This window comes from Physeter macrocephalus, chromosome 11, assembly GCF_002837175.3.
Source record: "Physeter macrocephalus isolate SW-GA chromosome 11, ASM283717v5, whole genome shotgun sequence".
In the NCBI taxonomy this organism is placed as follows: Eukaryota; Metazoa; Chordata; class Mammalia; order Artiodactyla; family Physeteridae; genus Physeter; species Physeter macrocephalus.
Window position 1 is genome coordinate 104,823,040 of NC_041224.1, and position 25,505 is coordinate 104,848,544.

General features: G+C 43.1%; 1 protein-coding gene across 12 annotated transcripts in view; it reads left to right on the forward strand.

Annotated features, from left to right (window-relative positions):
• Positions 1 to 25,505, forward strand: part of RYR3 (ryanodine receptor 3) — a 570,442-nt gene that overhangs the window by 428,780 nt on the left and 116,157 nt on the right. For 8 of the 12 annotated variants that reach the window (XM_055088336.1, XM_055088341.1, XM_055088340.1 and 5 more), the window contains 7 exons: positions 1,429 to 1,543; positions 3,044 to 3,173; positions 4,489 to 4,592; positions 7,988 to 8,123; positions 17,848 to 18,028; positions 19,234 to 19,345; positions 21,846 to 21,966. In XM_055088336.1, coding sequence (XP_054944311.1) covers positions 1,429 to 1,543; positions 3,044 to 3,173; positions 4,489 to 4,592; positions 7,988 to 8,123; positions 17,848 to 18,028; positions 19,234 to 19,345; positions 21,846 to 21,966 — 899 coding nt within the window. The remainder of the gene's footprint in view (positions 1 to 1,428; positions 1,544 to 3,043; positions 3,174 to 4,488; positions 4,593 to 7,987; positions 8,124 to 17,847; positions 18,029 to 19,233; positions 19,346 to 21,845; positions 21,967 to 25,505) is intronic. The other 4 variants (XM_055088337.1, XM_028495566.1, XM_055088339.1 and 1 more) reach the window with 1 other exon arrangement.

Sequence of the window (25,505 nt, forward strand, 5' to 3'; positions counted from 1 at the left end):
GTGGGTCTTCTTCTTTTTTGTTGTATTCACTAGTTTGTTATATTTTTTAGATTCTACATGTAAGTGATATCACACAATATTATTCTTTCTGTGTCTTATCACTTATACATGACTTTAGATCATGCCATTTTCTTATAGCGTAATAGCAAAGCTATTTTCCCACATAATTTAATTTTTCATGTTTGTTATATTTTTTAGATTCTACATGTAAGTGATATCATACACTATTTGTCTTTCTTTTTCTGATTTATTTCACTTAGCATAATGCCCCCCAAGTCCATCCATGTTCCTGCAAATAGCATATTTTCATTCTTTTTTATGGCTGAGTAGTGTTCCATTATATATATATATATACCACAAGAAAGATCACATTTTAGACATCCAAAAGATTTCCTTTAAGTAGGTAGCATAGTTCCCTTTTGCAGATGAGAAAACTGAAGCCCCAAAAGGTTCACTGACCAGCCCACAGTTTTATTTGATTAAAATCAAGCACTAGGGCTACAGCCTTCCTGTTGCTGGATGTTCCATCCTACCACCCTCGAGCCAGCAGACTAAAGGAGCATCACTGAGGCCCAGAACAGGAACTCAGAATATACCTGCTGGGAGTCGGGGGAAGATGCATGCATTTTTTAAACTCATTTCCAAAGAGGAATCTTATAATAGAGATGAAGAGACTTTTATGGAAAGAGAAAAAAGCCACAGAATTAGCCTCTCCCCCAGCCCTTGCAGTAGACACAGCTGCGCTAAAAACTGATTGTGTCTCCTCTTAACAGCTGCAACCTTGTGGGAATGGGTATAGGCAAGGGTAACCACCTGCAAGGGATTCCACAGCCGGGTCACAGGCTGCTTCTGTGTTTTGATTTGCCTGCAGCTTTATTATGTGAATTTATGTTGAATGACTTTAAAATATAATTCTTTTTATGTTTCATTGTTGATCATTTCATTGATTTTTTTTTTAGCACTGCTGTCCAAAAATGTCATTGGTACCTAATACACAATTGCCTTAAGGAAAGGGTACAGCCCTACCATTTGGATAACTGAAGTACATAGAGACATAGATATCAGGACAAGAGAACCGAAAATAGAAGACCCTTAGCACACAGAGGAAGAGAAATCCAGTGATTTGAGCTGTCTCAAAACTATTACAAGCAAAAAAATCAAGGGACAACTGTTTAATGTCATTAGAAGGAAATATTTCAAAGAAAGAGAGCACTTAGTAGAAATAAAGGAGCACAAAATTTTCCTTTCAGCTAAAGAAATGCCCTCCATGTATATTCTCACCAACCTAGTGCCTCCTTAGCATCTTTCCAGCACGTCACATGTACATTACTTCACCCCGAGCATGTTTGTGCATTTGTGTGTTCTCGCCCCTGAATTGTCGTAGCATTGAAATAAGCAAGGGCTGACCTCTCTCTCTGATTACCCTAGAGACATAATGAACAACAAGGTGTTTTACCAGCACCCCAACCTCATGCGAGTCCTTGGCATGCACGAGACAGTCATGGAGGTGATGGTGAACGTGCTGGGTGCAGAGAAATCTCAGGTAATGCTCCGAGGAGAATTTAACCAGAACTTGACCCCTGGGCAGGGACACGTGAGGTGACCTCTTTACAGCCACATGGCTGGTGCCTACTGCCTAGTGACTCTTCCCAAGGAGGGGGCGGGGATGAGCACACAGCCAGGAAGGAGCCAAGAGATGGGGTCCAGCCAGTGTAGGAGTTCTCACTCATTCCACCGGGCTGCGTAGTCTCCTTCCCATCCTCTGCAGCCCTGCTCCTTCTGAGATGGAATGCCTCTGGTTCCACTTAGGAGCCTGGTGTGTTTCGTGCTGTGTCAGGAGAAGGCTGTTCTAAAGGAGAACACGATTTTAATAACGATCCTGGCAGTGTTCCCACCAGAGTATGCGTGTTTCCTCTCTGAGCCGAGCTCCTGACGATGTTGGATTTCCTGGCCAGCTCCCCCATAAGGAGCCTGTTGTCAGGGAGAGCTCCTGTTGCCAAGGGGCAGGGAGTGCTGATAGGGCCCACCTGGGCATGTATCACAGTTTGTCTGGGTCCTCATCAGAGTTAGAGAGCTTCTGAAGGCAGAAGATGGGGTATGTTTTCAAATATTGGAAATTCCGAAGTGCCTGATCCTAGGAAAGCAGTTCCACCAGTATTGACAGGTGAGGGTTGTGAGTTAAGAAGAGGAGCCAAGCTTACCTTCCTCCTCACTTCCTTCCTTCTGGTCTCTTTTGAAAGTGGACTCTCTCCAGAAGATCCCTGAGCAAATGTCTGGATGCCTCAGCAGGCAGGCAGACTGGAGCTTTCAAAACCTCCATGATTCTAAAGGCAGAAATTAAGGGCTTTCTAGGGTCCTGAGCCAACACTGATACCATTTATTGAGCATGATTGATCAGAGAGAAGATGTGGCCAAGCCCTGGAGATGCTAATTACTTTGTTAAGCAGAGAAGCCAAGCACTGTAGATGGTAATAGAAGTTGGCATCTCAGTGCTAAATTGTAAGAATCATATTACGAGTATTACCATAGGAGCCCATAGGAGAGTAGTTATCAAGGACAGAAGTAATTGGGGAAGCCTCACAGTCTGAGACGGTGATGCTTTTGGGACTTCTACAACTGTAGGAGCCAATCTTTACCCAGAAGACTCAGTTTTGATAGTAGTTTTGGGTCTTGTTTGTCTGTGATCACCCATCTCCCTTTCTGTCTACTCCCTTCCTAGTTAGAATGGTCTGATGTAGGGTTGTACAGTTTCTCATGACATGTAAGGATGACTGGGATTCTGGTTTGACATCTATTTTCTTTGAAAGAAAGATACTTCAGGAATTATAATTAGCTCTCAGTATTTTTAGAAGCCTCTTTTAGGTGTGTATTCTCTGTCCCTCCTATGAATCAGTCTTGGAACCATCTGGAAGTAACGAGAAAATTCATTTTCCAAACTGTTGGCAGCTTGCAAGACTTCACCCTAAGACTCTTTGAAGTCAGCCTTTTCAGAAAGGCCTCGTGATAGATTCTTCTCCCTGACACTTTCTACTTCTCCCTACAGATTGCCTTTCCAAAGATGGTTGCTAGCTGTTGCCGCTTCCTGTGCTATTTCTGTCGAATTAGCCGACAAAATCAGAAGGCCATGTTTGAGCATCTCAGTTACCTGCTGGAGAATAGCAGTGTTGGCCTAGGTAGGTCACATTATAACGTCTGCTGTTGGCTCAGAGGTTACCCTCCCCCTGCTGACCACTTAGGCAATAAAGGGAAAGAAGTCACATGCATGCTATGGTATTTTTAAATATAAGAAGGAACCCTGCCTGATCTAAAATCAGGTGAGATGATAATAATACCATGTCTCTGCTCTCCCACCTAAGTAGAGAAGTCGCTGCCAACCAGCGCTGGTGACAGATTTGTGTCAGCATGGTCACAGTTTGCCTCCTCTCTCTGGGGACCAGTGGCTCATGGTATATGAAATGCTAGCTGAGACTGTGGATGTAGTCTGCAGATACAGCGCCTCCCAGCCCCTTCCGCTGACCAGGGAGCAGTGCTAATGGGACCAAGGTCATGGATCCAGTCCCCTCTTGGGCTGCATGCCTGTCCCATCAGCCAACCAGCCAGTGCTTTTGTAGCTGCAAGGCAGACGGGCCAGGAGCAACTGTAGACAAAGAGTGTAAATCCATCACCACTGCTAGAAAACCAACGCATGCACATGCCTCACTCACTGTTGTGGATGTAAACCAGATGAATTTGTGGAAGACTCAAATACACACATGATGTGCACGTGAAATCCGAAATCTCAGTTTTCCTATTTATCAAATGCAACCATACACTGACCAACCTTTTTATAAAATGCCACCTGAAGTTTTTCTCAGTTCTAGCCTAAGAACCAAACAAAGGAAGCGAAAGACAACGTTGGTGACCTGATTTAACTGTAAGAGCGAATGCTGTTTGAGTCTATTTTTAAACTCTAGGTGGTGACCCCAGAAATGGACAAGTTATGTGAGCTTAGTCGATCAAGTGACATCTGAGACTTTTGAAAGATCACCAAATGGGGGCCCAAGAACTTCCATGTTAGAAAAGCACTTGAAAATACGTGGTCCCAGCTGATCCTGTGAACTGATTTTCTAACTTAAGCTATATTCACAGTCAGTCATGAGTGTGGGGAGGAAAGATAGCAAATAGAGCTGTTCTTAAATTGGGCGGGCAGCCGCCCCCCCCCCGCCCCGGAGGACAGCGATGTGACCCAGGTTTTGTGTTTGCTGCCCTCTCCTGGCCATTACTGTGCACTGCAGCCTCAGCTCAGCGCTCGATGGTCTCTTTCTCCCATTCTTTCTCCTTCTCTCCTCCTTCCTCAGGCCGCCCCCCCCCCCCGCCCCGGAGGACAGCGATGTGACCCAGGTTTTGTGTTTGCTGCCCTCTCCTGGCCATTACTGTGCACTGCAGCCTCAGCTCAGCGCTCGATGGTCTCTTTCTCCCATTCTTTCTCCTTCTCTCCTCCTTCCTCAGCCTCCCCGTCCATGAGAGGATCCACCCCGCTGGATGTGGCTGCTTCCTCTGTGATGGACAACAACGAGTTAGCGCTGGGCTTAGAGGAACCGGACCTCGAGAAGGTAACTGGCCCTGGGGAGGCACTGTGCCTGCTCCCCACTGCCTACAGCACAGCCAGGCCAAGGAAAAGCAGACGGAAGTCTGGGTCTCCGTCAGAACCTCTTTAGCGTGTGACACAAATATGGGGGGATGTGAGTCACTGGCAGCTGTGTGATAATGAGGACCAAGCGTCTCCTGTGGTCTGGGCTCGCCAACTCCACAGACATGGACATGTGGACATGTGTGTTCTTTGTGTGTGAAGGCCCAGCCTCACTGGTCTGCATGGGCCCACTCTGGACCTGTGGTTCCTAATAAAGTTCCGTGTCATCAAATTTACATGTTTATACACTAAAGAAAGCGACATGACAGAAAACGGTATAATTACTATAAAGATAAAGAGCGCCCACACATGTCCTCTCCATGGACAGAGGAGACGAAACTGAGCCACCCCACGTCGTCGTGAAGTGCACTCCTGGTGGGGGTCAGGCCACCTCGCCTCCATCATTTCCCTGTCCCGTCTTGGGACTGTTTCCTTGACTAGACAGCTGACGAGATTGGCAGTGAACTTCCTGAGTGCGGAGAGGAGCAATCTAGTAGGGGGACAAGGAGAAGGTCGTCCACTGCGTGATGGGTTTGGGAGCACCTAGGAGTGGGCCCCTGACCCTGACAAGGGGATCAGGAAGGGCCCTCAGCAAAGAGATGACCCCCAGCGTGGGCAGAGGCTACTCAGTCACATCGCGGGGAAGCGCGTGCCGGGAATGTTTGAAGTTCAGAGAGGAGAGCATGGCGTGCTGGAACTTCAGAAAGCTGGGTGTGACCAGCGCGCAGAGTGCTTGCGGGGAGTGGTGAGGGAGGGGAGGGCAGAAAGCAATGGGGCTTACGCTGCCATTGCTGCTTGTAACAGAAGTCCACGCTCCTCCGGAATCACCGTGTGCCGTGCCCCGCTCGGTATTAACTCACGTGACCCTCAGGACAAGCCTTTTTATTGTTGCCCTAGTTATAGGAGAGGAAACTGAGGCATAGAGAGATTAGGGAACATCCTCAGTGTCGTGGGGTTTGTAAGTGTCAGAGCCAGGGGTCAAAAGCACTGGGCTCCCGAGGCCGTGCCCTTACCTATTATATTATGGGACCTCCCTGTAGAGCCTGGAGCCACGGAAACCACTGGAGGGCTTCAAGCAGAGGAGAAAGGCAGCGCCGTTTATATGTTAGAAAACACTTCCTGGTTTCAATAAGAAGAACTGACTGGAACAGAAACAAGACAACCCCCCCGCCCCCATACACACAGGGACTCAGGAGCTGTGCACCCAGCGGCATGATATGTGATAGCTGTTCCATAAATGCCCTGGGTATTCCTGGTCTCTGCCTCTGGTGGGACAGACTTCAGTCAGGCTCAGCTCTTCATACATTTAGACAGCAATAAATATCACGGTTTTTATTTGGGTGATGTGATGACAACTGACACCTGTATTTAAAAGCAGTTAATGGTTCTCTTTTGACAAGACAGTGCCACAAGACTCAGTGCCCAGCACCCCACCGTCAGCCTCGTTCACCTGTTCAGTTGATACTGCTCGACAAGGACCACAAGCCTCCCTCAGAAGATGCAAGATATGTTGAGTGGAGGCCAGGAGGCGGGGAGAGGGGAGAAAGGGGACCCAGGGAAATCTGTAGAGGAGGATGATGGGGCTGCTGCCTCCTTTTCAGGTGGTTCTTGTGGCTCAGCACAGCACGCAGACTTTACTCAGACCAGTGTCGGGAAATGCCCCAAGTGTGGTCCCTGGGGGAGAAGGCGAAGGACCAGTAAATGCTGCCATTCCATTCCACCGTTCTATGTATCACAGCAGGAATCAGGCCTGAGATTGAACAGCAACCACACACACACACACACACACACACACACACACACACGTGCACACACGCACATGCATACGCACGCACACACACGAGCACTTATTTTTGTGGCCGGTGAAATTCCCTGCACCTGTAACCCTGAAAACTCTGCCTAATTCCTGCTTTTATTAATGCTTTTCTGGACTTTATTTATTTATTTATGGCTGCATCCGGGCTTCGTTGCTGTGCACGGGCTTTCTCTAGTTGCGGCGAGCGGGGGCTACTCTTCATAGCAGTGCACGGACTTCTCATTGTGGTAGCTTCTCTTGTTGCAGAACACGGGCTCTAGGTGCTCGGGCTTCAGTCGTTGTGGCACGTGGGCTCAGTAGTTGTGGCTCGTGGGCTCTAGGGTGCGGGCTTCAGTAGTTGTGGTGCACGGGCTCTACAGCGCAGGCTCAGTAGTGTGGTGCATGGGCTTAGTTGCTCCGCGGCACGTGGGATCTTCCCGGACCAGGGATCGAACCCATGTCCCCTGCATTGGCAGGCAGATTCTTAACCACTGTGCCACCAGGGAAGCCCTTTTCTAGACATTTTTAAGACCAAACAAAATCTAAGCTCCAAGCCTAATAATATCCTTGCTACTTTAAGTAGGAAAAAGTGTGATGATAGTTTCTTACTGAATTTTGACTTAGATCCATCATTCTTTCAAAATGACTTAGAGTATTTGCTGTCAGCAAATACATGAGTCATTTGATGAATGTTTATTGAGCCCCTACTCTGTGCTAGGCCCTGGGGACTAAAAAATGAAAACACCATTCCTGACTTGGAGGATTAGCAGCACAATGGATTCCCCTCTTCTCCCCGCGTACATAAAATATCAGAGGCTAAATTAGAATGACAACTGCATTTCAAGCACAGGAGGTCTATTTGCTAAGCTTTTAGCCTGGCACCTTCTGAAAAGTAGGGAGATTCTAAAATATTCTACCAGATCGCAGAGCTGAGATCTTCTGCTAAGTGTCTGGTAACCTGGAAGTGAAGAGAACACACTACCCATCCTAGTCCTTAACTGGCCATGACCTCTTCGCTAGCCATCCCACATTGAACGTCTCAGCTCCTGACTTGGGACAGCTGTTGTTGAGCCAGAACTTACCTAGGGACCCCTGATTAGTTGAAGGCCCACCCAGTCAACCAGTGACTGAACATTTTGGTCTTGAAATAGCATGGCCAAATGAACATGGCCAGCCTGCATCCACTGTTGCCTCCCCAGAGACACCCTACTTAGGCCTACTTTTAAATGGCAGATCCCTCTTGCCAGAACTGGAAAATCCATGGAACTATAACACATGGAGTGTTCCTACATAGCAATGATCATCAGTCTCGTCAATTGCTTGGAAACAAAAATGAATCAAAGGTTCCAATTTCAAATCTACTAAATTATTTACCTGGAAAGTCCTGGGCTCTCTCTAGCTTCTAGGGAGATGAAAGCCCTTCAGTTCCCAGAATTTTGCCTGCCTTATAGCTATGTAAAAAACTTACATTAAAAAAAAAAAAAAAACAACTTGGGCACTTACTTTTGTATTGTTCTTGGCAGGTGGTGACCTACTTGGCAGGCTGTGGCCTACAGAGCTGCCCCATGCTTCTGGCCAAAGGATACCCTGATGTCGGCTGGAACCCCATTGAAGGGGAGCGCTATCTGTCCTTCCTGAGGTTTGCCGTCTTCGTGAACAGTGAGTCTCAGTTTTCCATGTTTTTCAGACCTAGGGTGGCATAATTGTGGCGGATACTAGGAAAAGGAAATCCTTTGCACTGCTTCCTCTCCATAAATATGATAGATTCTATAGGTAGGTGGCAGCTGGAAGAAAAATCTCAGGGAGAATCAGGCTAGACAAGGATCAAGAGTAGAATCCAATGGACAGTCCTGAGCTCTAGTGCCAGAGCCTGCAAGGAACTCACTGCATGGGCTTGGGCTTGTCATCTCTCTGTACCTCTTCTTCTAAAAGAGGGGGCTTATTAATATCTTGATCTCACCTGTTTCACAGAATTAAATGCAAGTGTGCCTCCAGATCCTTAGACTATTAGTTGGTTGGATGGATAGATGGATGGATGGATGGATGGATGGATGGATGGATGGATGGATGGATGGATGGATGGATGGATGCAAGGAAAGAAGGAAGGATGGGTGGATTGATGGATGGATGGATGGATGGATGGATGGATGGATGGTTGGATGGATAGATAGATGGATGAATAAAAATCAGGAATAACTGATCGCTGTTAAAGGTAACTAAACTCCCAGGAGAAAAAAATTGCTATAGAAATCCTAAATATTATTTTTCTTAATATTGATACAAGTCACCTCTTATTTATAGTGAATTCTAAGTTGACCCAAATTCTGTATTTTCACTAGTTTAATGTGCTGAGTATTGTGTAAAATAAGTAAACTACTTTCTTAGAACTGTACCTTGTCTCCCTAGATTCTGCTAGAATACGAATTCACTTATATTTACATTATAGTTATAATAGTTCTCCCTTTTCCCAGTTTGGAGTTTCAGGCTAACAAATCCAGCTGGGCTGGTTAAGTGATCACAAAGAGGGACTGCACCTAGTAAACAATCATGCCGATTTTTCTAACTATGAGAATTCACCTAAAAATATATTGGCATGATGCGATCATTATATTTCCATGTGCTCTTCTTGTCTTCCTTCCCCTTCCCACCCCCCCTGCTTATTTTCCTACACCATAATGCACTCTATTCTTAATATTTGAATGGTTTCCATTGTCCCAGGTTTTCCCCTTTCCTGACTTGGTGACAGACCTTGAGATGTCTACCTTTTGTTCCCCTGGAACTCATCCAGCCAAGTTTTTAGGAACTTGGATCTTCTGCTTCTCTCTGTGTGTTCTTCACTGTCCCTCCTGTCTGTTCAGCATCAGCATTGCTAAACTCCATTTTCTTCCTCTGAGGCCAGTTTCAGAGCATCCTCTAATAGTCTGTCTTACTTCTAATCCAGATGATTGCATGTCCAGAATTAATGCAGTTACTGTGGTAATACAGGGAAATTTTTTGTTAAATAGATTTTAAGGATTCATAAATGTCACCAAATTATGTAAATAGACTGTATGACACAAACCAGATACAGGCAGGACCCATTTTTTCATGTTGGCCACCTTCACAGTCAAGATCAAGTGCTTTATGAGTCAATTAGTGGGACTATTCCCATGGGTGATGAAGGTAGAGGAGTCCACTGGCTATGGTCTTACCTGGATGGCCAAATTCCAAAACTTCCTTATGCTTATTAGGTACTACCATATTCAACTCTAAACCAAAAACATTTGGTCCTCCCTCTTTGCTTTCAGATTGTTTTATGTCTTTTTAATATATTCTCTACAGTACAATTTCATAATGCAATACATTCTAGAAAATCTATTAGACCATCAGTAGGAAGATATGTGCACTTTAATGTTTATTGTGTCTCTATTATATAAAGGCCACATTTGGTCTTGGCAAAGGATGTTGGCTTTTGCATTGAAAGAATTAACAGTCTAGTAAGTGGAACAGCCATGGATAGAGGTCACTATAATAAGGAGTGGAGTAAGGTAGGGACAGAGTGAGAGAAGATTTCCTGAAGGGAAGCTCACATCCTGTTGAGATCAGAAAAAGCCTCCTGGGGAAGGTGATATTAGAGGTGAGCTTTGAAGGGTCAGATTTCCAGATGCAGAGATGCAGAAGAGGTGATCCAGGTAGGGAAAAGCTTGAACAGTGGCCTGAGAGCTAAAGCACACATGCTCAGGAAACACAGTGATTGGCTCTAGAGGATAGATACATGGTTGACAGTGGTAAGAGACGAGGTTTAAAAGGTACTAAGGAGAATCTAAATGCCAAGCTGAAGAGTTTTGTCTTGATTCAGGGTGCAGAGAACTGGGAAAGAAGAGAGATTCATGGCAACCACTGGGAACTTCTGTGCCCAGGTTAGGATAATGAGTTTCTGAATTATAATGGTGGTGATGGGAATGGGATGGAGGAGATCAGCTGGAAAGAAATTACAGAGACAGAATTTATAGGACTCGCTGATGGCGATGACTCTGGTGGCTGGGCCCTGGATATGTTGAGAGAAAAGGAACAGAAGTCACTTTGAAGCTTAGAGATGTTTTTTTTTTTTTTGCTGTGTTGGGTCTTCATTGCTGCACGCAGGCTTTCTCTAGTTGTGGCGAGTGGCGGCTACTCCTCGTTGCGGTGCACGGGCTTCTCATTGCCGTGGCTTCTCTTGCTGCGGAGCATGGGCTCTGGAGTGCATGGGCTTCAGTAGTTGTGGCACGCAGGCTCAGTAGTTGTGGCTCACGGGCTCTAGAGCACAGGCTCAGTAGTTGTGGCGCACAGGCTTAGTTGCTCCATGGCATGTGGGATCTTCCCGGACCAGGGATTGAACCCGTGTCCCTTGTCCCCTGCATTGGCAGGTGGATTCTTGACCACTGCGCCACCAGGGAAGTCCTGAAGCTTAGAGATTTAAGGGTAGGGAGAAAAGAAATAAGGATGGTCAAAAGGAGAAAATGGTTTGAGATGGAGGGTAATGAGCTTGTGTGATTCAGGTAATGATTTGTGAACCCCAAATGGAGATGCCTCTAATTGGGGTAATAGGATAGAGATCAATCAGGCAACAGATTGGGATGAAGTAGACTTGCGGGTCACCTGCAGTTGAAATGGTAGGAGTGGACTGTCACAGGGGAGAGGATGAAAGAGAGAGAGATGGCAAGTATGGAGAAAGAAAAAATTAGAATCTTCTTGAGCACCTAGAGGAGATAGAGTGGCTCAGTCACAGCAGAATGACATGGAAGAGTTTGGGCTGGAGGATGGAGTATCTTGGGTTCAGATATGGCTCCATCAGTAGCTCTGTGAATTTAGGCAAGTTACTAAAACTTTCCTAGCTTCGGGGGTTTTTTGTATATAAAACAGAGATAATAATTGCATATATCTCACAGAGTTGTTGTGAGGCTTAAATGAAGTAATCCATGGAAAACTGCCAGAAATGTAGTAAGCCTGCAGTTGTGTTAGTTGGCATTGTTATTGTGATCCTTACAAGAGTATTAGGGCATTTGAAATGGGAAGGCTCTCATAAACAGATTCCTCGGGATCTCAAAGCTCTTTGTCTTTACATCTCTATTTCAAAGTCTTTATATCTAAGAGGTGATTACAAAGGACTTCCTGGCCACTTTTGTGGCCTCTGCTAAGCAGCAAAAGATGAAGGTGTTATGGGTGATCATGATAGATAATGGGGGTGGTTATGGTGGGTGATGGTGATGGTGGGGGTGGGTTGGTGGTAGGTGGTGATGGTGGATGAGTCATAGTGAGGGTAGTAATAGTGGGTAGTGATTGGTGATGACAGTGATGATGGGATATGATGGTTGAGTGGTAGCCATCGTGGGTTTTGCGAGGTGATCAAGGTGAGTGGTGGTTAGTGATGGTAAGTGTGGTGATAATGTTTCGAGGGTAGTGGTGAGTGATGGTAGGGGTGGTCATAGTGGGTGATGGTAGTGGTGGTGGTATATGATGGCTGGGTGGCAGACGGTCATAGTGGGTTGTAGGGGTGACTGTGGTAGGTGGTAGTGCATGGTGAGGATGGTGGCGGCAGTAATAACAGCTAGCACTTAGCATTTTCATGTGCCAGGCATGGTTCAAAGCACTTTTATATGTATTAACTTATTCATTTGATGCAACAATCTCGTGAGTTAGATACAGTTATCTTTATCATTTTATGGATAAACACCCCTATGCTGAGAGAGATTAAATACCTTTCCCAGAATCACACAGCTAGTAAGGCTTTTCCTAAGATTTGAACCAGAGCAGTTTGGCTCCAGAGGCCAAACTGTACTCAAACCATTATGTAGTATTGCCTTGATAACACTTTCTCCCTAATGAACAAGGAGAAATAGCATTTCCTCCTTTGAGCTGATCAATAATTGTGGAATTATTTAATTTCTGTTTGGTGCTAATGTTTAAAAAAAAATTTTTTTTTGAAGGCAAATCAAAAGCTCTTGCTAAGAGGGAGGGGATATGGGGATATATGTATACATATAGTTGATTCACTTGGTTGTACAGCAGAAACTAACACAACATTGTAAAGCAATTTTACTCCAATAAAGATGTTTTAAAAAAGTAAAAAATTTTAAAAAGCTCTTGCTATATCAAAATAATAGAATTAGAAAAGTCTTTCTAACATTATTTTACTAGTTTCTATTAAAGTTGGTGTTAAATCTTCTTAAAGAAGATTTGTCTTCAAAAGCACTTCTTTTTTTTTTTTTTTTTTTTTTGCATACGCGGGCCTCTCACTGTTGTGGCCTCTCCCATTGCGGAGCACAGGCTCGGGACGCGCAGGCTCAGTGGCCATGGCTCATGGGCCCAGCAGCTCCGTGGCATGTGGGATCTTCCCGGACCGGGGCACGAACCCGTGTCCCCTGCATCGGCAGGCGGACTCTCAACCACTGCACCACCAGGGAAGCCCCAAAAGCACTTCTTAAAGCATATCATTTCCTCCACTTTATTTTTATTAGCTTGCTGGGAAGCCTTGGATTGTGTTTAACGCTAGGAGTACTGAAGCTGACAAGTTTCTATTAACCCAGGAGTTGCAAACTTTATAGCCAGTGTCCACACAGATGTGTCTGGGTGTCTGATTAATCCCTTCCTAATGTAGTACCAAGTAGGAAAAGATTCCTTACAAATCTGCAAAAAGAAAGAAAAAGTAATTCTGTGCCTCCTTAGGGTCCTTGGAGTATTTTAGTGATATCTTCCTCAGGCTACAAGCTTATCTGTGAGGAACACAATATGTCCTAGCTTTGCTGAATCTGTTTCCCTAGGCAGCTTGATCCTCAGTGGTCATAAGCTGGGCATCCATCATATGACATGTGAAGAGTACATGAGGGGTTATGAGAAGTGACAGGAGACATGCTCTAGAAGTTCTGCCCTGAAGTCACTTACAAATCAAAGCAGCAAACAGAGCAAACCCAAGTACAATGATCAGCAACGTACCTACATACTAAAAACTCAACTACACCTACCTACATAGTGAGACATGTGACTGTTGACAGGCCAGAAATGATGGTGCTTATTGGAATCTGGTGAAGTGAATATAGGAATGCCTGGGGAAGAAGGCAAAAGTTGAATAACATCTTGAAGAAAGAAATGGACATAGTTCAACAGAGTAGTTGGGGGAGAGCATACTGGGGGGTGTTGAGCTGGGAGCCATAAAACTTTTAGGATGTGTCATTTATGTCTCAATAACAATGGAAGAAAAGTCTTTTAGGATCAAGAGTACAAAGTAGCATGTTAGCTTTGAAGGGCATAGTAGGAATGAATGCTTAGAAGAATCATCTGGTTCGTATATTCATGTTATTAGAGTTAGAAAAAGATGTAATAACCATTCTTCAGTGTGGTTGGTACTGATGACTGGGGATGGTTAGGATTAAAATGTCTAAGATGTTCTCAGATTTATAATCCTAGGAAATGGACAGCCTTGGTTCCTGCAAACAAAGGCTGATAATGCAGTGATGGAGAGTCACCCTCAGCGTTCCATCTGATCATTTCAAGCCTCTACATGATGTTAACAGAGGCTTGAGCATCCAGGGTTAGATAATTCAGACATGAGCACTGTTCTTATTAAATACAGTCTAGTGAGAAAAGTAGAAACAGATACAAACAATTCATTAATTATACTTGTGTGCAATGCTTTAAGGAAGAGGGTAGGATATTTGAGAGGACTAGATCCTCTGGGGCTTCCAAGTTTAAGCTGGTCCTGAAGGATGAAGTGGAGTTACCTAGATCAAGGTTTTATGTCAAAGGAATGAGAAAGGCAAAGTTCCAGGCAAAGGAACTTAAAACAGGGATTGTGTTTAGAATAGAGAGAGTAAGAAAAGCAATGGGCGGAAGGTAAAATCATTTCATCCTTACTAATCATCCCTGTGGTGAGAATGACTGCTTCTGGTTCAAATGGGGAGAATCATTCCATTTCCATCCAACTTCTTAGGAACATTGAAAAGAAGGTCATAATGCGAATGCAATATTGAGAGCCTTTGAAGAAAGGCTCTGTGAACATACACACTGCTATTAAGCTAATTATTCATTTGGAACTCCAGCAAAAACATTGCTGTCAGCCCCTGGGCAAAACTAGCTTACCTCAGATCTCTCTCTCCCTTGAAAAATGCCCTCAAGGTCAGTATTCAGCTTCCCCACTGTGGATTTGGTTGGCAGTCCAACTTCCTGAACTACAGGTAATTAGGAAGAGAATGTTCTCTCTCTTCTAATCAGGCCATCCTCTCTACCTTGTGAAGCCTTGAGAAATTATTTTCCTTGGTCCCCTCTCCAATTAGCATCAATGGTTGCACTTCAGTTCCTTCCTATTGTAGGGTGCCCTCTGCATCCCCCACGGATGACCACAATTCAGTGATCAAGCGATGGCTTCCTGGGTCCATTGTAGCTCCAACCTAATTAGCTTAGATTTGAAGACCTGAGATTCAGATAAAATAAGGCTAATTTGGCGAATGAATTTCAATAGCAAACTCAATATAGAACTCATAGCCTAATTTTTCAAATTCTTTTGGACATTGTGGTCCACGTTCCGTCAAATTCCATGAGGCTGATCGCTTTGGAAAGAGCTAAGTTAATTTCAGTGTGCTGGTAAAGACAAGGGCTGACCCACAAGTGTTTCCATTCTGAGAACTGAAAGAATCAGAACACAGTCTTTAAATAAGCTTGACTAACAGGGTTGGGTTTTTTCTCCATTTTTTGACACTTAAAATTTCACAGTTTTAGCTGCATTATTCTTGTAATAGAAAATGACAACTAAGAGTGTGCTACCTGATAAGTTTTGGGGGCAAACAACGTTTGAAAGTAGCCAACTGTGAGTTATGTCTGTAACTAAGAATATTTGCTTTCAAATATGTGGATTATCATGGTGCTTTTCTTTAAGTATCCCTCTGTGATTAAATTCTATCATGTATAAATGCTAGGTTCACCTCATAGGAAAATACGTCCTTAAGACTTAGCATCACCTCTTTATCTGAGCTCTTCTATAAACTGTACAATATCACTCAACCTTGTCCTTGGGTTCCTTTCCTTCCCTGATTCATTCCACCATACCATTATTGTGATTATTTTACCTTTTTAGCATCTCCTGAGAATTTTCTTCGCATGGATTCTGGTTTAATTAAAAACAAATTCTTTTTTGATGTTATATGAGATGACACCCAAAGAAAAGCTTCTTTTTAAAAATTTCAGTCTCTTCTTGAAGGATTGAGCTATAAAATAGTGAATGCATGCTGATGGGCTGTATAAATTCAGTTTAATGAAATATTCTGAATCTAGTTACACAGTTCTAAAACTTACAGAGGTATATACTTACAATCCTGAATTTTACCTGTGGTGTAGAAGGTCAAGTGATAGAAGAGGATGTCAGCAGGCCAAGCTCTTGACCAGGACTATGGGTAGACTCTCCAGGGCTGTGAGACACAGCAGTGTGTTCACTTGTGAGTTTGTGTGGGCACAAGTTAGTTTCAAATATTTGAACAGCAAGCTCAGCCCTTCTGATGTTGTGGACATGGTGGAAGAAATCTCTGCATATAGGTTAAACTAATAGACTCACTCTAAAACTAGAAGAGGCACAAGCATCTCAACAGGGCAAATGAGACCCAGTGAGACTGTGCAGTGTACATATTCACACAGGGATTTGCTAAAAATCTGGAAGAGAAGCCAGATTTTATGGGTTCCCATTCGAATGCTCTACTCTGATTCATAAAATTTTTCATCAAACAGAACTTAAACTCCTGTGATAATTTTAAAATATATCTATAAATTCTTCCATGCTCCTTCTTCCAAAAGATGGAGGCTGCTTCTTCTCCCTTTGAGTGTGAGTTGGACTCAGTGAATCACTTCTCATGAGTAGGATATGGCAGAAGTGACAGTATGTGACAAAGTTGTAAAAGGTATTGCAGCTTCTGCCTTACCCTCTCTCTTGGATCCTTTGCTCTGTGGGAAGCCAGCTGGCATGTCATGAGAACACTCAAGGAGCCCTATGGAGAGGTCACATGATGAGGAACTGAGGCCTCCTGCCCACAGCCATGTGAGTGAGAGTGGAAGCTGATACTCCACGTCCAGTCAAGCCTTCAGAAGACTGCAGCGCTGGCTGACATTTTTACTGCAACCTCATGGGAGATCCCAAGCCAGGACCACCTCACTTAGTCACTCCTGAATTCCTGACTACAGAAACTGTGAAATGATAGTTACTGCCTTAACCTGCTAAGATTGGAGGAAATTTTTAATGCAAGAATAAATAATTAATATTACAACAGCATATCAAGATGCTATCTATTATAGAGCTCAATCCTCTAATAATATCTAATGATTTTATTTAAAAGTTTTTCTTTAGGCTTCATCCGACATACAACATCAAAAAGTCTTGTCTTTGAGGCTTCTTATTAGCCCAGGGATAAGTTCTTAGACACAAATTAAGTTGTCGTCTGAGACACTGAGACAGAAAGTGTGTTTCATGAAATTGTCTGAACAAGCTGTAAAACTACTTTTGATTATAAATATTGGCTCTGAGAAGCATTGGCTATCCCTCTCTACATGTGATAGTTCACTGCTTAATTACTTCTTTGGGAAATGATACCCTGTCTTAGTTGTCTACGGTTCTTCCAAAGAAAAATACCAGCAGAATACTATTGTCCAACCTTTAGCTCCCCACAGAGCTAGTCTAAGAGTAACCAAGATAACTTTACCACGTAGATTCTAACCTGGATAAATGATTTCAGAAATGCCCTGAGGTTCATCCCCACAGACCTGGTTGTTCTAGGGTATGTATTAGACTCTGAGAGAAGACAGCTCAGGAGCTAGCACGTCACTTCTCCAGATGTTAATTGAGGCACACCCGCTTGAGTTACCATCTTACCTCCTCTCAAGGAAGGAAGGAAATATCTATTAAGCACCCCTCAGGGAGTTAATAAAGAGGTAAACTCACTTGTGAATTAATCAGTAATCCATGGCAGACTCAGTAGTGTATTTCTTGCCCTCTGAGGACCTAAATATAGCAAAATAATGTGAATAGCACAAAATCCTGAACTGAGAAGTAAGACTGTTCTATATTAGTTAAACGTAATACTTCAAATAAATAGTCTGATGTAATTTATCAAAGCTCCCCTTTCTCTGCATCAGTATTACCTCCTAATCTTAAGAGTATGTGACAAGATCAATCAAATACTGTTCTCCCAGCCTCGTCAATTAGAAATCAAATCTGGGGGAATTCCCTTGCGGTCCTTTGGTTAGGACTCTGCACTGTCACTGCTGAGGACATGTGTTCAATCCCTGGTCTGGGAACCAAGATCCCACAAGCCACCTGGCATGGCCAAAAAGAAATCAATTCCGGGGTTGTTCTCTCCAATGAGATGGTAATAATGCTTTTTTCCCTTAGGTGAAAGTGTGGAAGAAAACGCTAGCGTCGTGGTCAAGCTGCTCATCAGACGCCCCGAGTGCTTCGGCCCAGCCCTGCGGGGTGAAGGAGGAAATGGTCTATTGGCGGCCATGCAAGGCGCCATTAAGATCTCTGAGAACCCAGCCCTCGACCTCCCCTCTCATGGGTACAAGAGAGACGTGTAAGTGAATGAATTGCCTTCTCACCCCAATATGGTTGGTAAGCTCTGAAATAGTCTCAGTACACGCATGATAAAGCAAATGTCCATAACCTCCCCCTGGTAGAGAAAGCACAGGCTCTTTGCAATTGTGGCTCAAACATTTTAGATCACTTTGTCGAGCTTGTTGTTATCTTGACTCCCAGTAAGCCTAGTGATCAGTATCATCTTCACCCCTTTCCATTTCTCCTACTCCACTCAGGCCAATTGGCAAATGGAGGAGTCAGCAAGCTCTTTCAGCCCTCACTGCGCCTCCCTATGGCATCCCCATGGGAGGAAGCTGTATCCAGGCTAAGAGGCCTGGGCCAATAGGGTTCCAGTCACTGTCTAACCCCAGCCCATTCCCTTCAGTATTTTGAACCTTGGTGTCCCATCTCGTACCTCACTTTTAAGAAGAGGGAGTACCCTCCACTCCCTCTTCTGAAAGTGTTTGATTTGATTCCTTAGGTAAAAAGAAAGCTGCAGAATGTGAAAAATCACAGCACTAAAAATCTTGGTATTTAATGGTTAAAGACATAGTACATTATCAGATTGCCTTGTGACCTTCCTTTCATTATGTCTTGTGAACATTTCCCTTTTATTGCAGCCTCTAGATTAGACCCCAGAATCTAGAGATGGGATATAACTCAGCAGAGGTAACTTTGAAGCCAGTGGCTCCTTTTTTTTAGGGGGGGTGGTTATTAGTTCTGGTAGGTGATCTGGTAGAGTTAGATAGAATCCCGAACATAAACTGTCCTAAATTTCTCATGTGAAGTGAGAAAAACTGAGGCCCAGAGTCAAATAGCTTGTTAGCAACAGGGCCAGGACCTGGACTTGACCCTTCTGACTTCTTGTCCAATGTGCTTTCCATGTCTATTAAGGAAGGAAAAGGGAAGGAATGGTTGGTAGGAGCTTTGGGGGTCACAGTGCAGCTCCATGAGTATGTGTGGTCTGCATGATCCATTCATGTCAGTAAAGTTCATGGGACCCTAGGAATGTCATGAACAAATATTTGGGTCCTTGAGCCTGGTGAGTTAAACCATCTCATTGACAACTAGAGGGAGAGAAGGAGCCCAATGGAAAGGATGTGTGATGCCCAGGGTGAGCAGAGAAAGTGTTTCTATATCGTGTCTGAAACACGGCCCCACCTGCCAGGCTGCCTACATCTCCTTGTGTTGGTTCTCTCTCAGCAGCACGGAGGACCATGAAGATGAAGAAGAGATTGTGCACATGGGCAATGCCATTATGTCATTTTATTCGGCTCTTATAGATCTGCTGGGCCGCTGTGCTCCTGAAATGCACGTAAGTGATGAGTTCCCAGAGAGCAGATTTGAGGGGCTTGAACCAGGAGCACTGTAGATTTCATGAACGTCATTTCTTCTTCTGACTCTGGCATTTGTGAACATGCCTTTCTCTCTGTTCCTTTTAGCCAATATCAAAAGTAGTTTCCATCTCTCGTACCTGATTCTACAGTTTTCTAAGGAATGACTCCTGGAGAGATCTCTGCGTTGTGTGATTTCTCTGTGACACTAATAGGGCATATCTGTTACATATTCTGTTTCAAAAGCCTCCCAAAACTATGTTTTCCTATGCCTCAACTTGGTCAAAATATGACCAGCTTGATTTCTTGTGTCTATCAGGACACTTGACATGGAAAATCCTTTCTTGACAACAATGTCAAGTGTCAAGTGTCAGGCATCAGGAAGGTAGTCACGGTTCATGTTTGCTTATTTCCCAGAGGTAAGCTTTACAGACATACTAAAAAAAAAGTTTCTATTTTTATGGGATGTCTTCTCAGATGTCCAGTTTTGAACTAAAAAGTTATGTTTTCACCTTCCTTTTTTCATCTCTGCTGGGGGTGGAGAAAAAGATTGGCCTTATTTCTCATAAAGACTCGCATCATAAGTGAGAGAGGAAATAATTACTTCTTGTAGGAAAGCAGAAAAGATCGTTTTTTATATTTAAAAAAATACTTGGTTAACTCTTTAAAAGAACTGTTTGATTTGCTCATTCAGGGCTCAGGTGCCTGCCTCTCTCTGCAGTGCTCACTGCCTTTGGATTATGTCAGAGCGTCTCCTGAAAGCACTTGCAATGCAGATTGGGATGACATAAACAGTGGTTTCTGGTATTGATGAGGTTATACATTTGGTCACTGCCAAGATAACAGTGGATATGTTGTATTCGTTTAATGCTAATGAAAGACAGAATCAATTAAAGTAGTGGCTTTCAAACTTTCTTTCTGACCAAAAAAAAAAAATTTGTTTTGATCATAGTAAGAAATACAATTTACATTGCAACCTAGTATACATATATTCCAGAAACAAAGTTTATCCTTACTATGGATAATGCACTCTAATATTTTCTATTCTATACTAATTTATTTCATGCTTTTTAATGCTGATGACAATCCACTAAATGATTTTACAGCCCACTAATTGGTCATGACTACAGTTTGAAAGACATTGCATTAAAGCATTCACTCTTATCTTTCTTCCAGTATGTCATGGTCTTATCTAATAAATGATGTAGCCTGTTTGCAAATCCATCTACAAGTGTTTAGGGAAACTATTCCAGTATGGAAGAATCTAGGATAAAAGTACTGTGGAGAGGAGAAAGTCTAAATCTTCAAAGTGAGGCTGATCAGAATTCTTAACTTAGTATTCTAGTTCCTACTGTGGAACCTGTACCTTAAACACATAGGCCCATCTTGCCATTTCTGTGCCCTTAAACAAATAAAGGAAACTTGAAAGGGGGCTAGGGAAATACTAGGGTGTCCTACAGTCTTGGGGCAGGGTGTCATTTCCCCAGATCACCTGTAATCACTTCAAAAAGCAGGTTACACCATTTTGCCTAGTCTCAGGAAAACAGGCAGCATGGGATAGCTAAGTCATCAGAGCTCCGCTGGGAAGGCGTTTCTTCCTTGCTTACCGCCCCTCGGATTCAATACCTTATAAACACACAGATACACACACACAGGGACACTTCTCCCCTGGCCCCTCCTCTGTTAGTGAGGGGGAGGGGTGATGCCGTCATCACTGACAGCCTCCCCTCTGCCCACAGGAATGAGAGGTGGCAGCTAGGGTCACACACAGGTGTTCTCCTGTCTCCAGTCCTTCAAGCATTATGTCTCAGCATGTCATCCAGCTCCCTCCCGGGTAGAGTCTATCCTGAGCTCATGACAGTTCCATTGCTGGCTAAGAGCCTGTGCCCAGAAGTGCACCTGCTGCCCCCAGATCCAAGAGAATGTGCACCTGTACATCCCACCCGTGGCCATAAGGATCAGGTTATCCGTCCCCGGATAATTCCCTTGAGATGTGCACGTTCTCTCTGACATCCTCTACACCCCTTTTATTGCCCTAGACCCAGCATTAATCAAACGTTTAGGAAATAGAAATTCCTAAGTCGTTTCTACATTTAGCAGAATTCCAGGGTCTGGAATCGTGGCCACATTGTCACCACTCCTGTCATAGCCACCAAGAGCTCCTGGTATTGCAGTCACACTGAGGACAGGCTGCACCTTCACTGCTGAGACTTGATGCCAAAACGGCATGACCATTGCTGTCGCAGCAAAGGAACACACTAGCCCTCCTTGGCCAGAGTCATTCCCCCAGTAGCACCTCTTCTAGAAAATCAAGAGAAAGCTCCTCTTTTTCCTGTGGTCACACATGTCTAGAACAATTAGGGAAACATAGAAGTGTACCCACCCCATCCCCCCGACAAGGAGAACCATTTTACTGCCCCAGGTTTGTGGAGCAGGCGTGTGGGAACCTCATTTATCTTACTCTCCAAACCTACCTTGCAGCTTATCCAGACAGGAAAGGGGGAAGCCATCCGGATCAGGTCCATCCTGCGCTCCCTGGTCCCCACTGAGGACTTGGTTGGAATCATCAGCATCCCCTTGAAACTGCCCTCCCTGAACAAAGGTAAGGGAAGCTGCTGGAGGCTGAGTTCTGCCAGTCTCCCCAGGGCCACCTGCTCACAGCAGGACTCCATCCGCAGTGCAGGGCTCTTCCCAGCCTCCTACTGCTGGTCAGGCTGCACAGGCGAAGTATCTTGCTCTTTTTCTGGTGTTGAGGAGTCCTCTCCTCCCAGGTCCAGCCAGCTGCTGTCTCCCCTGCTCCCCTGCGTTGAGACTCCCGTACCCCATTTCCTATAAGTACGGCTAGTCCAGACCTCAGTGTCTTCTGAACTCCAACCCTCTGAAAGGAGGCTGATGGACTGGAACCAATGAGATCTCTCACCAAACCTTCCTTCCCCTTTGCCTCTGTGCCCCCAGCTTGTGCAGCCAGCCAGAGCAACAAAAGGATAGGGTCTGACCCAGGCTCCCCTGCACCACAGTACTATGTCCCTCACAGCCATGGATCATAAAGAGTTTTCCCCCTGTGCTACATGTGACATTGGACATCAGTCCTTATTAACTTTACAAACTTATACTCTCCCAAAAGCACACAGGTTCTCCATGTCACTCCACCTGCTATCCAGGCAGTTTCCTCTTAGCAGACAGAAGAATTGAAAAGATAGCATGATTTTGTTATAGAGTTTCCCAAAACTAGTGTTCCAAGGAACATTTTTATAAAAGATATTAATTGGTGTACATGTCAACAAGGGCAGGCAGATTCCTCTTAGCAGACAGAAGAATTGAAAAGATAGCATGATTTTGTTATAGTTTCCCAAAACTAGTGTTCCAAGGAACATTTTTATAAAAGATATTAATTGGTGTACATGTCAACAAGGGGTTTGCAGTCAATCACTTTGGGGAATCTATGGAATATATCACATTTTTTCCATCCTTATTGAGATATAACTGACATATAATGTTATATAAATTTAAGGTGTACAATGTCATGAATTGATATTAAAAAATGTTTACCAAAATAAGGTTAGTTCATGCATACTTCACCTCACATAATTACCATTTGTTGTTGTTGTTGTTACGGTGAGAATATTTAAGTTCTACTCTCATGGTAACTTTCACAATACAGTATTGTTAACTGTGGTCACCATGCTGTACATTAGATCCCCAAAACTTATTCATCTTATAACTGAAAGTTTGTACCCTTTGGCCAACATCTTCCATTTCTCTCACTTCCCCCAACACGTGGTAACCATCAATCTACTCTCTGTCTCTATGAGTTCAATTATTTTAGATTTGACATATAAGTGAGATTATACAATACTTGTCTTTCTCTGTCTTATTTCACTTAGCATTATACCTTCAAGATCCATCCATGTTGTTGCAAATGACAGGATTTCCTTCTTTTTACGGCTAAATAATATTCCTTTGTGTGTGTCTGTATATATGTGTATACATACCACATTTTCTTTATCTATGGACACTTAGACTATTTTATTTCTATATCTTGGCTATTGTGAGTAATGTTGCAGTGAACATAAGGATGCAGATATCTCTTTGAGATAGTGATTCCATTTCCTTTGGCTATATATCCAGAAGTGGGATTGCTGGATCATTTGGTTGTTCTATTTATAATTTTTTTGAGGACCCTCAACACTGTTTTCCATATTCGCTGCACCAATTTATATTCCCACCAACAATGCACAAAGATTCCCTTTTCTCCATATCTTCACCAGCATTTGTTATCCCTTGTTTTTTTGTTTTTGTTTTTGTTTTTTATAATAACCATTAGACAGGTATGAGGTGATATCTCATTGTGGTTTTGATTTGCATTTCCCTGATGGTTAGTGATGTTGAGCATCTTTTCACGTACTTGTTGGCCATTTGCATGTCTTGGAAAAATGTCTATTTGGGTCCTTTGCCCATTTTAAATCAGATTATTTGTTTTTGTTTTTGCTGTTGAGTTTTTTTAGTTCCTTAATATTTTGTATATTAACTCCTTGTTAGATATATGGTTTGCAACTATTTTCTCATATTCTGTAGGTTGTCTTCTCATTTTGTTGATTGTTTCTTTTGTTATACAGAAGTTTTTTAGTTTAATGTAGTCCCACTTGTCAATATTTGCTTTTGGTGTCATATCCAGAAAAATCATTGCCAAGACCCTGTCAAGGAGCTTACCCACTATGTTTTCTTCTATGTTTCCGGAATTTTTCAGTTTCTTCTGGGTTGTCCAATTTGTTGGCATATAAGTGTTCATAGTAGTCTCTTCTGATCCTTTCTATTTGTGTGTTATCAGTTGTAATGTCTCTTCTTTCATTTATAATTTTATTTATTTGAGTTCTTTTTCTTGGTAAGTCTAGTTAAAGACTTGTCAATTTTGTTTATCTTTTCAAAAAGTCAACTATTAGTTTTGTTGATAATTTTTATTGTTTTCTATTCTCAATTCATTTATTTCTGCTCTGATCTTTCTTATTTCCTTCCTTACAGTATTAGAGTATTCTGGACCTGACTATATACTTAGCTTTAACAATGTGTGATATATTTTCATATTTTTTCACGGTATTAATTCATTTCAGTTTGAAGAACTCCTTTCAGCATTTCTTATAAGTGAGGCCTAGTGGTGATGAATTCCCCCCACTTTTATTTGTTTGGGAAAGCATTTATCTCACCTTCATGCCTGAAATACAATTTGCTGGGTACAGTATTCTTGGTTGGCAGTTTTCTTCTTTCAGCATTTCAAATATATCATTCCATTCTTTCCTGGTCTGCAAGGTTTGGGCTGAGAAATCCACTGATAGTCTAATGGGGGTTCCCTTGCATGAAAGAAATTTTTTTCTCTTGTTAATTTTAAAATTTTCTCTTTGTCTCTGACTTTAGACAGTTTTATTATACTGTGTCTTAGAGAAGATGGTTTGGGATTGAAATTTGCGGGTGACATATCAGCTTTATAAACTTGGATGTCCAAATATCTCCCCAGGTTTGGGAAGTTCTCAGCCATTATTTCTTTAAATAAGCTTTCTGCCTCTTTCTTCCTCTCTTCTCCTGGGACTCCAGTGATATGTGAATTGTTTCTCTTAATGGTGTCCCTTAAGCCCTGTAAGACCTTCTTCATTCCTATACATTCTTTTTTCTTTTTGTTCTGCTTACTGGGTAATTTCAAATTATCTGCCTCTGAGTTTACTGATTCTTCTGCTTGGTCCAGTGTGCTATTGAAGCTCTCTATTGAATTTTTCCATTCAGTCATTGTATTCTTCAGCCCCAGTATCTCTTTTCTGTTCTTTTTTATGTTTTTAATGTTCTGTTCTATCTCTTTGTTGAACTTATCATTTTGTTCTTGTATTGTTTTCTCTATATTAAGTTGTTTATCTGGATTATCTTGTAACACTCTAAGCATCTTTAGAATAATTATTTTGAATTCTTTGACAGGCAATTCATGTGTCTCCATTTCTTTGAGTTCAGTTATTAGAAGTTTACTGTGTTCTTTTTGTGCTGTCATGTTACCCTTATTCTTTATGATTCCTGTAGACTTGCATAGGTATCTGTGCCTTTGAAGAAGCAGTCACCTCTTCCAGACTTTGTGGACTGACTTTGGTAAAGAAAGAGCTTCAC